Here is a 12,244-nt window from a genome sequence, read left to right as displayed (position 1 = left end):
ATGAATCCCCTGCTCATCTGCCGCCCACACTGTGGGGAAGAGCACAGGACACAGGGGTTTTCTGGTCTGCGAGTGCACATGGTCAGGGCATGATCTCTTTTTCCATCCATCAACACCTCAAATCCTTCCCTTTTGGGACTGCTCTCAATCCCCTCATGACCCAGCCTTTATCCTGCATGTTTGGGATTGCTCCAGTCCAGGTGCAGCAGATTCTGCCCCTCTGCTCCTCTCTGGTGGTATTGGAGAACTCTTAATCTGTAGGTTACTGGGAACAAGACAAGATTCTGGTTTAGAGGATCCAGGGCACAGCCTTGAGGATGATCTAAGGCTGGAGGTTTGGGACAGCCTTGGCCGGTTATCCCCAGGGCATTTTTCCAGGCAGCAGATTTTGTCTGGCACAGCCTGGCAAATCATAAGGTTGGAGGATTTTTCTTCCCACAGCTCTGCATTGTCATGTCCTGCTTTTGAGGCTGTGTCCATCTGACCTTGGCAGCAGATTTGATGAGTTTGTTTTGGTTCCAGCACTGCTGGATGAGGGAAGAGGGACCAAAAACATGTACCTGAACCTGTGCACAGTATTTGTTCCATTGCCAGAAAACATCCTTGTCTCTAGGCTGGAGAGATGTGGATGTTAGTTGGACCATTTGGTTAAGAAGGAAATGGGTGGGATGGTTGCACTGAAAAAAGTTATGAAAGAGTCAATGGCTCCCTGTGTGGGTGGAGAAGAGCGATGAGTGGTGATCCTCAGAGACTCATGTTCAACCATTATCAATTCCCATCTTTGTGAGGGACATGGAGAGTGCAATTGTGTGTCCCATCAGCAAAATTGTGAATAACAGCAGGATGAGTGGTATGCTTGATTGTCTGGAAGGAGGGGATGGCATCCAGAGTGTTCCGGACAGGCTGTGGGGATGGGCTGGTGAGAAGCTCGTGAAGGTCAACATGGCCAAAAGGAAGGTCCTGCACCTGGATTGGATTGACCTCAGTAATGGGTGTTGGATGGGCAATGAGTTAATTCACAGCATCCCTGAGGAGAAGGACTTACACAGTTACACACCCATATAAATAAACTAAGTCACCCTAAAACTCTAAAAATAATTACAAATTAACCAAAAATAAAAACTTTATTCTCACTAATAAAAAAAACCCAAAATAAACAGGTAATAAAAACCCAGCACCATATAACCAACTACCAACCAAAACTCCACAATATACTCTTTTTACTACTAATTCTAACAACTTTATAAAAATAAAAAAATTAAAAAACATAAAACCCCATACAACAAATCACAAAAACCACTAAAAAAAAATCAAACCAACTTACTAAACTCAAAACTATTTGACTAACCCTAAACATTACTAAAAAAAAAAAATAACCAAAACTCTACCTCTACACTAATTAATAAATAATAATCGATACACTATAAAAATAATTAAAATAATTTTTAAAACCTGAAGGATGAAGAATTGGACATGTCCTGGCCACATGAATGAGCTGAGCAAAATCCCCCATGCCCTGGGGCTATCCCCACAGTGAGGGCAGCACATTCTGCCCCTCTGCTGCTCTCTGATGAGACTGGGCGTGTGTGTTCCACTCTGAGGACACAACAAAAGGGAAGACATGGATCTCCTCGAGCAGATCTGTAAATGGCCTTGGGAGATGATGAGGGTCTGCAGGAACTGGTGCCCAGCCAAAGTGAGCCCACCCCACAAGGAGTGGGGGTGTCAGTGCCTTGTGTCAGAGTCACAGACAGACCTGCATTGGGGGATCCAGGCGTGTGTTCAAGCAACTGAAAGGTTGCTGTGGTGCACTGGAAGAACTAAGTGTACCAGTGGGGAGTGGAATTGGGGAAATAATTCCTCCAAGAGGTCTTGGAGCACTTTTTCAATAATCCCAATAGCCTCAACAACACTGGCTTAATCTCAAAGTGTCTCGGGAGAAGAAAAAAGAAGGAGTCTTGTGAGGTTATGATGCAGAAAAACTTTATTGAGGTAGAACAATGAAAACTCAGGAGCAGCCAGTGGAAAGGAGCTGGTCTGAGGTACAAGTAGGGCAAACATCAGCCAAGGCCCCTTGCTTGCAGATGGTTTGGCCAGAGCACCAAGGCCTTCCTGGCCCACAGTGGGAGCAGCCAGGCAGAGGCACCCAATGGTGACTGACTTGGGAGAAGGGGTTTGCAGCAGAGGAGCTGGAAAGAGCCAAAGGGGCGATGCAGAGCACAGAGAGGGAGAAGAGGAGGAGGCAGATGGGCCATGTTTGCAGGCAGTGTGGTCTGGGCCCTTGGCTGCTGCCTTGCTTGGTGCCCTGAGAGCAGGAGGTGGAAGTGCTGAGCCAATTTGAGAGCCTTGGCACAGAGATCCATCCTCAGTGCCTGAGATGAGTTCCAGAGAGTGGGTGGTTGGTGTCAGGGGTGGTGCTGAGAGCCCTTAGCAGATGTAGCCGCCCCTTCTGCCATAGCAGCCCAGGCCTCCCAGCCCATAGCCAAATCCACGGCCATAGCCAAGGCCGTAGCCAAAGCCACCAAATCCGCCAGAGATGGGCTGTCCCTGCACACTGAGCTCAGTGCCCACGGCAGCCGAGGAGGTGGATCCGACGGCGGTGTTCTGGGGGAAGGAGGTCATGATGGGTCCTGGCAGGGTGACCAGCACAGGGGAAGGGTTGATGATGACGCGGGAATCCTGGCATTGCAGGGCACAGGGCTCGTTGCAGCTGTTGGCCAGCGGGGTGGGTCCGCAGGGACTGCAGCGGTTGTAGCAGGCCATGGGTGTGGAGTGGAGGGTGCCTGGAAGAGAGAGGGGTGAGGCAGGACAGAGGTGTGGGGGTGCCAAGGGTGGTGATGCGGGAGGGTGAGGGAGTGTGGAGGCTGTTGTGGGGCTGTGGGGAAGTGTGGGGGCTGCTGAGGCTGGGGCTGAGTGTGCTGGACGAGAGGGATCAGGGGTGCAGAAGCAAGAGGGTCAGGGGATTGAGGCTCACCTGGTTGCTGGTGCAGGAGCAGGAGCAGATGGAGTCTGGAGAAGTGTGTGAGGGAGAGAGACTCTGGGCTAGCTTTTATGCTGGTCCTGAAGGGGTGGGACAGCCTTGTCCCAAGACCTTGGGGCATTTTTGAAGCATCAGGTCTTGCTTGGCCCAGCCTGGTGAGTCATTAGTGGGTCATGTTTTCCTTCCTGATGTTCTGTGATTCCATGCCCTCTCCTTGAGGCTGTGTCCATGTGACCTTGGCAGCAGCTTTTAATTGGGAGCAATACAGGCCACGGTTTTGGTCTTGTTTTGTCTCAGGAATGTAGAAGGTGCAAACAAAGCCTAAAAGAATTCTCCTGCCTTCAACTGACCTTCAGCCGTTCCTGTTGGCCACACCTGTTTTTATGCAGCCCAGGATATGATTGTTTTTCTGGGCTAAAAATTCACATTGTTGTGCCATTTTGTTCCACCAGAACCTGCAATTCTGCTCTGTGGAACTGCTCTCAAGGAATTTTCTCCAAAGCCATGCTTATGTCTGGGACTCTCCCAACCCATGTGCAGAACCTTGAACTTGGAGTTGTTGAACCACAAGAGGTTCTTATGTTCTCAACATTCCCAGTAACCCTCCTTCTTGGGTTTTGTGGTGCTGAAATGGCTCCTGAGGTATTAAAGAGTCCTTTTTCCCAGCCCCGCAACCAAAGAAGAAGTCAGGATTCCTTGGCTCTGATTTTCAAAGTTGTTTATTTTCTCTTATCTAATACCTTCTTTTTCAGACCCGCTGAGGTCTGTCTGGCAGGTTGCTTTGCAGCACACTGAACGCCCTTGGGGTGGTGTTAGTTTTTTATACTAAGAACTACGTGTACTTTATTTGCAATAATTTTCCAATTCCTATCACCTATGTTAGACAGACTGTCTCTACTGTAAACCAACCCAGAAGTGTCACTCTCAGAGCAGAAGATGGAGGGGAAGAAGAAGGAGGACAGGACAGCCTCAGATTCCTCCATCTTGCCTCTTCAACCCCCATTCTAAATCCCCAAAATTCTACTTTTTCACCCTGTGACAAGTTAGCTATCTTTCTACTCAAACTCTTGTGGCTTGTAAATCCTCACACAACATTGGTAATTGTTTCCATGGGTTAAAATCGAAGGCACAGGTGCCTTTGACTCCTGCCAGGGTCTCGAGTCCTGCAGGGCAGTCAGAGGAATGTCCTGGGTTCCGACACCTCCTGATGGCATCCTTCATTGTTCTTGTGTCGAACACAAAACTCAGCTTCCTGGCACCTGCAAACATGCTGAGGGTGTTCTCCATCTCACTGCTCATCTCCTTGATAAAACATTCAAAATCAACAGTCCAAGGCAGAGGCCTGGAGGCCTCACCACTGGCCTCTACCTGTACAGAGAGCCATTGACCATCACTCTCTGTCTGTTCCTCATCCATTTCATTCGACCTCCTTTGAAACCCATCTGTCTGCAGTTTAGAGACAAGGGTGTCCCGTAGGACGATGTAAAAATCCTGACAGAAGTTCAGGACGACACCAGTTGCCCTTTCCTTGGCAACCAAACCATTTGAGAAGGGAAGGTCCTTGTAGTCCTGCTGGAGCTTAAGTGGATCATGAAGTAGACATGTACTCTTTGGAATAAAAATCTGCAGCAGTTACTAGGACAGATAATGTAGGAGAAGAAATACAAGCAGGCTGAAGGAGTTGAACCTAAAGACCCCACAACTGTTGGGGCTCCAGAGTGGAACAAGGACATGGACATGCTTAACCAAGAGAACTGCAGGGAGGCCATTACATTGACAATACTGGGGTATCATCAAAATGAGGTGAAGCTGAAAATTTGGGGAGTTTCTTGAGGTGGGAGGCAAGAATGCAAATGGGACATGTTGTCAATATGGCATGACCTCACTGATGACTCCCCAGTTCTCCTTAGCTTTGGTTGCAGTTGCATCTTATACATGTCTTGATAGATACCATCAAAAAAACCCCATGCTGGTCTTTAATTCTCAAATTATGAACCGCCGTCAATGTCACATGGATACAAACAGAAGAAGAAGACATGACACTGCAGAACATCAGGAAGGAAAACACTCCCCAACTCATGACTCACCAGGCTGAGCAAGGCAAGAGCTGCTGGCTCAAAAATGCCCCAAGGCCAAGGGAGAAGGCTGTCCCGCCCCCCACTGGACCAGCATAAAAGCCGGCCCAGAGTCTCTCTCCCTCACACACTTCTCCTCAAGTCTTCTACTTCAGCTCCTGCCGACCACCAGGTGAGCCTAAAGGCCCAAACCTCCTGCTCCCGCACCCTTGAACCCTCTCTTCCAGCATGCTCAGCCCCAGCCTCTGCAGCCCTCATGCCTCCCCACAGCCCCACAACAGCCTCCTCATTCCCTTGCCTCCCAACCCATCACCCCTGCCCTCTCTTCCAGGCACCCTCCACACCACAGCCATGGCCTGCTACAACCGCTGCAGTCCCTGCGGACCCACCCCGCTGGCCAACAGCTGCAACGAGCCCTGTGCCCTGCAATGCCAGGACTCCCACGTCATCATCAACCCTTCCCCTGTGCTGGTCACCCTGCCAGGACCCATCATGACCTCCTTCCCCCAGAACACCGCCGTCGGATCCACCTCCTCCGCTGCCGTGGGCACTGAGCTCAATGCCCAGGGACAGCCCATCTCTGGGGGATTTGGTGGCTTTGGTGGCTTTGGCTACGGCCTTGGCTATGGCCGTGGATTTGGCTATGGGCTGGGAGGCCTGGGCTGCTATGGCAGAAGGGGCGGCTACATCTGCTAAGGGCCCTTGGCACACCACGCTCCCTCTGTGGGGCAGGAAGGATCTGATGATCTGCCAAAGCCTCCTCCTAGCAAAGGACCTCGGCTGATGGTTGCCCTACTTGCACTTCAGCCTGGCTCCCTTCCATTTGCTGATTATTGCCTCTCAGTCTTCTACCTCAATAAAGTTTTCCTGCATTGCATTTTAAGTTGAGTTCTTCTTCTGATGCCAAGACCCTTCCAGTCTCATGCAAATTAATTCTCTCAGCCAGGCTTCCAGAATCCGCTGGGTTGGCTGAAAAAGTGCTCCAAGACTTCTTTTAGCATTTATTTCCCTATTCTACTACCAACTGGCACAATTTGCTCTTCCAGTGCATCCCACAAATCCTTCAGTTACTGAATCACATACCTGGATATCCTAAGGCAGATCTATCCCTGCCTCTGGGCCAAGCCTCTCTGGGTGGTGTGTTCACTTTTGCTGGACAGCAGTTGCTTCTGTCCCTCATCATCCTCCATGCCCTTCTACAGATCCCGTGAAGCACATCCACCTCTTCCTTGTCTTTGTGGGCTCAGAGTTCAACACAGAACTCGGATTTTAGTACAGGAGAGCAGAGGGTGAGATTCCCCCACTCTCTTGTGCTTCCCATGCTGTGGGATGAACCCAGGACGCAGGGGGATATCCTGGTCAGTGAGTGCACATGGCTGGAGCACATCCAATTCTTCATCCACCAACACCCCAAGTGCTCCTCCTTGGGCTCTCTCTCCCCTCATCACCGATCCTTTATCCTGCATGTTTGGGATTGCTCCAATCCAGGTGCAGCAGCTTCTGCGCCTCTGGTGCTATTGGAGAACTTTTTATCTATGGATTACTGGGATCAGAGAAGACAAGACTATGCTGGGTAAGATCAAGAGTATGGCCTTGGTGATGATCCATGGGTGAAGGTTTGGGACAGCCTTGGCCCGTGACATTGGGACATTTTCCAGGCAGAAGCTGTTGCCTGGCACAGCCTGGTGAGTCACGAGATTGGGGATGTTTTATTTCAAACAGCTCTGGAATTCCGTGATCTGCTCTTGAGGCCATGTCCATCTGACCTTGGTGACAGCTTTAGTGGATTGGTATTGGTTCCACTATGGGTGGATGAAGAGAGGGAGAAACAGTATCCTGTAGCTGGACTTGTCCAAAACTTTTGTTCCTGTGCCTGACAACATCGTTGTCTCTAAGGTGGGGTTGATAGTTGGACCTCTGGCTGGATAAGGAATGGGCGGGATGGTCTCACTCAAAAGTTATGGTCACTGGCTCCATGTCCCAGTGTGGAGAACAGGGATTAGTGGTGATCCACAGGGACTGAAAATGGAACCATTGTCACTTCCCATCTTGGTCAGGGACATGGAGAGTGGGTTTGAGTGCCCCCTTGGCAAGACTGGAGATGACACCAAGGTGAGTGGTGTGGTTTATGGTCAGAGGGAAGGAATGGCATCCACAGGGTTCCGGACAGGCTGTGGAGATGGGCTGGTGTGAAGCTTGTGAAGGTCAGCAGGGCCAAGAGGAAGGTCCTGCACGTGCATTGGATCAATCTTAGTAATGGGTGTTGGATGGGCAATGAGTTAATTCAGCATCCCTGAAAAGAAAGAATTACACACTTACACACTCATATAAATAAATCACTCTGAAATTCTAAAAATAATTACAAACTAACCAAAAAATAAAAACTTTATTCTCACTAATAAAAAAACCCCAAAAAAACCCAAATACTAAAAACCCAGCACCATAAAACCAACTACCAACCAATACCCCACAATATACTCTTTTTACTACTAATTCTAACCACTTTATAAAAATAAATAAATTTAAAAACATATAAAACCCCACACAACAAATCACAAAAACCACTAAAAAAAAAATCAAACCAACTTACTAAACTCAAAACTATTCGACTAACCCTAAACATTACTAAAAAAATAACCCTCTACCTCTACACTAATTAACAAATAAAAACCATTACTCTATAAAAACAACTAAAAAAATATAAAAAAAAGGACTGATGAGGAATTGGAAATGTCCTGGCCACATGAATAAGCTGACCAAAAGCCCCCATGCCCTGGGGTTATCCCCACAGTGAGGGCAGCACATTCTGCCCCTCTGCTGCTCTCTGATGAGACTGGGCGTGTGTGTTCCACTCTGAGGACACAAAAAAAGGGAAGACATGGACCTCCTCAAGCAGATCTGTAAATGGCCTTGGGAGATGATGAGGGTCTGCAGGAACTGGTGCCCAGCCAAAGTGAGCCCACCAGCCAGGAGGGCCTTGTGTCAGAGTCACGGATAGACCTGCATTGGGGGATCCAGGCTTGTGTTCAAGCAACTGAAAGGTTGTTGTGGTGCACTGGAAGAACTAAGTGTACCAGTGGGGAGTGGAATTGGGGAAATAATTCCTCCAAGAGGTCTTGGAGAACTTTTTCAATAATCCCAATAGCCTCAACAACATTGGCTTAATCTCAAAGTGTCTCGGGAGAAGAAAAAAGAAGGAGTCTTGTGAGGTTATGATGCAGAAAAACTTTAATGAGGTAGAACAATGAAAACTCAGGAGCAGCCAGTGGAAAGGAGCTGGTCTGAGGTGCAAGTAGGGCAAACGTCAGCCAAGGCCCCTTGCTTGCAGCTGGTTTGGCCAGAGCACCAAGGCCTTCCTGCCCCACAGTGGGAGCAGCCAGGCAGAGGCACCCAATGGTGACTGGCTTGGGAGAAGGGGTTTGCAGCAGAGGAGCTGGACAGAGCCAAAGGGGCGATGCAGAGCACAGAGAGGGAGAAGAGGAGGAGGCAGATGGGCCATGTTTGCAGGCAGCGTGGGCTGGGCCCTGGGCTACTGCCTTGCTTGGTGCCTGGAGAGCAGGAGACGGAAGAGCTGAGCCCGTTTGAGAGCCTTGGCCCAGAGATGTGTCTTCAATGCCTGAGATGTGTTCCAGGGAGTGGGTGGTTGGTGTCAAGGGTGATGCTCAGTGCCCTTAGCAGATGTAGCCGCCCCTTCTGCCATAGCAGCCCAGGCCTCCCAGCCCATAGCCAAATCCACGGCCATAGCCCAGGCCGTAGCCAAAGCCACCAAATCCGCCAGAGATGGGCTGTCCCTGGGCATTGAGCTCAGTGCCCACGGCAGCCGAGGAGGTGGATCCGACGGCGGTGTTCTGGGGGAAGGAGGTCATGATGGGTCCTGGCAGGGTGACCAGCACAGGGGAAGGGTTGATGATGACGCGGGAATCCTGGCATTGCAGGGCACAGGGCTCGTTGCAGCTGTTGGCCAGCGGGGTGGGTCCGCAGGGACTGCAGATGTTGTTGCAGGCCATGGGTGTGGTGTGGAGGGTGCCTGGAAGAGAGAGGGGTGAGGCAAGACAGAGGTGTGGGGGTGCCAAGGGTGGTGATGCAGGAGAGTGAGGGAGTGTGGAGGCTGTTGTGGGGCTGTGGGGAAGGATGAGGGCTGCTGAGGCTGGGGCTGAGCGTGCTGGAAGAGAGGGATCAGGGGTGCAGAAGCAGGAGGGTCAGGGGATTGAGGCTCACCTGGTTGCTGGTGCAGGAGCAGGAGCAGATGGAGTCTGGAGAAGTGTGTGAGGGAGAGAGACTCTGGGCTGCCTTTTATGCTGGTCCTGAAGGGGTGGGACAGCCTTGTCCCATGGCCTTGAGGCATTTTGAAGCATCAGCTCTTGCTTGGCCCAGCCTGGTGAGTCATTAGTGGGTCATGTTTTCCTTCCTGATGTTCTGTGATTCCATGCCCTCTCCTTGAGGCTGTGTCCATGTGACCTTGGCAGCAGCTTTTAATTGGGAACAATACAGGCCACGGTTTTGGTCTTGTTTTGTCTCAGGAATGTAGAAGGTGCAAACAAAGCCTAAAAGAATTTGGGTGTTTTCTCCTATCCTCAACTGACCTTCAGCCATTTCTGTTGGCCACACCTGTTTTTATGCAGCCCAGGATATGATTGCTTTTCTGGGCTAAAAATTCACATTGTTGTTTCATTTTGGTCCACCAGAACCTGCAATTCTGCTCTGTGGAACTGCTCTCAAGGAGTTTTCTCCAAAGCCATGCTTATGTCTGGGACTCTCCCAACCCATGTGCAGAACCTTGAACTTGGAGTTGTTGAACCACAAGAGGTTCTTATGTTCTCAACATTCCCAGTAACCCTCCTTCTCAGGTTTTGTGGTGCTGAAATGGCTCTTGAGGTATTAAAGAGTCCTTTTTCCCAGCCCCGCAACACAAAGAAGAAGTCAGGATTCCTCGGCTCTGATTTTCAAGGTTGTTTATTTTCTCTTACCTAATACCTTCTTTTTCAGACCCGCTGAGGTCTGTCTGGCAGGTTGCTTTGCAGCACACTGAACGCCCTTGGGGTGGTGTTAGTTTTTTATACTAAGAACTACGTGTACTTTATTTACAATAATTTTCCAATTCCTATCACCTATGTTAGACAGACTGTCTTTACTCTAAACCAACCCAGAAGTGTCACTATCACAGCAGAAGATGGAGGGGAAGACGAACAAGAAGAGGGACAGGACAGCCCCAGATTCCTCCATCTTGCCTCTTCAACCCCCATTCTAAATCCTCAAATTTCTACTTTTTCACCCTGTGACAAGTTAGCTATCTTTCTACTCAAACTCTTGTGGCTTGTAAATCCTCACACAACGTTGGTAATTGTTTCCATGGGTTAAAATCAAAGGCACAGGTGCCTTTGACTCCTGTCAGAGGAACATCCTGGGTTCCGACACCTCCTGATGGCATCCTTCATTGTTCTTGTGTCGAACACAAAACTCAGCTTCCTGGCACCTGCAAACATGCTGAGGGTGTTTTCGATCTCACTGCTCATCTCCTTGATAAAATATTCAAAATCATCAGTCCAAGGCAGAGGCCTGGAGGCCTCATCACTGGCCTCTACCTGTACAGAGAGCCATTGACCATCACTCTCTGTCTGTTCCTCATCCATTCATTTGACCTCCTTTGAAATCCATCTGTCTGCAGTTTAGAGACAAGGGTGTCCTGTAGGACGATGTAAAAGCCCTGACAGAAGTTCAGGATGACACCAGTTGCCCTTTCCTTGGCAACCAAACCATTTGAGAAGGGAAGGTCCTTGTAGTCCTGCTGGAGCTTAAGTGGATCATGAAGTAGACATGCACTCTTTGGAATAAAAATCTGCAGCAGTTACCAGGATAGGTAATGTAGGAGAAGAAATACAAGCAGGCTGAAGGAGTTGACCCTCCAGCCCCCACAACTGTTGGGGCTCCAGAGTGGAACAAGGACATGGACATGCTTAACCAAGAGCACTGGAGCGAGGCCATGACATTGACAATACTGGCGTATCATCAAAATGAGGCGAAGCTGAAAAGTTGGGGAATTTCTTGAGGTGGCAGGCAAGAATGCAAATGGGACATGTTGTCAATATGGCATGACCTCACTGATGACTCCCCAGTTCTCCTTAGCTTTGGTTGCAGTTGCATCTTATACATGTCTTGATAGATACCATCAAAAAAACCCCATGCTGGTCTTTAATTCTCGAGTTATGAACCGCCGTCAATGTCACATGGATACAAACAGAAGAAGAAGACATGACACTGCAGAACATCAGGAAGGAAAACACTCCCCAACTCATGACTCACCAGGCTGAGCAAGGCAAGAGCTGCTGGCTCAAAAATGCCCCAAGGCCAAGGGAGAAGGCTGTCCCACCCCCCACTGGACCAGCATAAAAGCCGGCCCAGAGCCTCTCTCCCTCACACACTTCTCCTCAAGTCTTCTACTCCAGCTCCTGCCGACAACCAGGTGAGCCTCAATCCCCAAACCTCCTGATCCCGCACCATTGAACCCTCTCTTCCAGCATGCTCAGCCCCAGCCTCTGCAGCCCTCATGCCTCCCCACTGCCCCACAACAGCCTCCTCATTCCCTCACCCTCCCAACCCATCACCCCTGCCCTCTCTTCCAGGCACCCTCCACACCACAACAATGGCTTGCAACAGCCTCTGCCGTCCCTGTGGACCCACCCCGCTGGCCAACAGCTGCAACGAGCCCTGTGCCCTGCAATGCCAGGATTCCCACGTCATCATCAACCCTTCCCCTGTGCTGGTCACCCTGCCAGGACCCATCATGACCTCCTTCCCCCAGAACACCGCCGTCGGATCCACCTCCTCCGCTGCCGTGGGCACTGAGCTCAATGCCCAGGGACAGCCCATCTCTGGCGGATTTGGTGGCTTTGGCTACGGCCTTGGCTATGGCCGTGGATTTGGCTATGGGCTGGGAGGCCTGGGCTGCTATGGCAGAAGGGGTGGCTACATCTGCTAAGGGCCCTCAGCACCACCCCTGACACCAACCACCCACTCCCTGGAACACATCTCAGGCATTGAAGACACATCTCTGGGCCAAGGCTCTCAAACGGGCTCAGCACTTCCAGCTCCTGCTCTCAGGGCACCAAGCAAGGCAGTAGCCAAGGGCCCAGGCCAGGCTGCCTGCAAACATGGCCCATCTGCCTCCTCCTCTTCTTTCTCTCTGTGCTCT

At 50.3% G+C, this 12,244-nt stretch overlaps 4 protein-coding genes across 4 annotated transcripts; 2 read left to right on the top strand and 2 right to left on the bottom strand.

The window, feature by feature from the left end:
• Window positions 1-2,427: 2,427 nt before the first annotated feature.
• Window positions 2,428-3,101, bottom strand: LOC129126492 (feather keratin B-4-like). The gene is made up of 2 exons (XM_054642427.2): window positions 2,975-3,101; window positions 2,428-2,783 (listed from the first exon to the last, which is right to left on the bottom strand). Exons 1-2 carry the CDS (start codon window positions 3,099-3,101, stop codon window positions 2,428-2,430), a joined length of 483 nt encoding a protein of 160 aa, XP_054498402.2.
• Window positions 3,102-5,101: 2,000 nt separating this feature from the next.
• Window positions 5,102-5,751, top strand: LOC129124254 (feather beta keratin-like). Its single transcript, XM_077191672.1, has 2 exons — window positions 5,102-5,234; window positions 5,405-5,751. Exons 1-2 carry the CDS (start codon window positions 5,102-5,104, stop codon window positions 5,749-5,751), a joined length of 480 nt encoding a protein of 159 aa, XP_077047787.1.
• A 2,975-nt stretch (window positions 5,752-8,726) lies between these two features.
• On the bottom strand, window positions 8,727-9,400 carry LOC129125700 (feather keratin B-4-like). The gene is made up of 2 exons (XM_054641277.2): window positions 9,274-9,400; window positions 8,727-9,082 (listed from the first exon to the last, which is right to left on the bottom strand). The coding sequence occupies exons 1-2, from the start codon at window positions 9,398-9,400 to the stop codon at window positions 8,727-8,729; spliced, it is 483 nt and encodes a 160-aa protein (XP_054497252.2).
• A 1,989-nt stretch (window positions 9,401-11,389) lies between these two features.
• Window positions 11,390-12,031, top strand: LOC129119247 (feather beta keratin-like). The gene is made up of 2 exons (XM_077191660.1): window positions 11,390-11,522; window positions 11,694-12,031. Exons 1-2 carry the CDS (start codon window positions 11,390-11,392, stop codon window positions 12,029-12,031), a joined length of 471 nt encoding a protein of 156 aa, XP_077047775.1.
• Window positions 12,032-12,244: the final 213 nt, after the last annotated feature.

This window comes from Agelaius phoeniceus, chromosome 1 (assembly GCF_051311805.1).
Source record: "Agelaius phoeniceus isolate bAgePho1 chromosome 1, bAgePho1.hap1, whole genome shotgun sequence".
Taxonomy (NCBI): domain Eukaryota; kingdom Metazoa; phylum Chordata; class Aves; order Passeriformes; family Icteridae; genus Agelaius; species Agelaius phoeniceus.
This window is presented reverse-complemented; position numbering and strand designations above follow the sequence as displayed.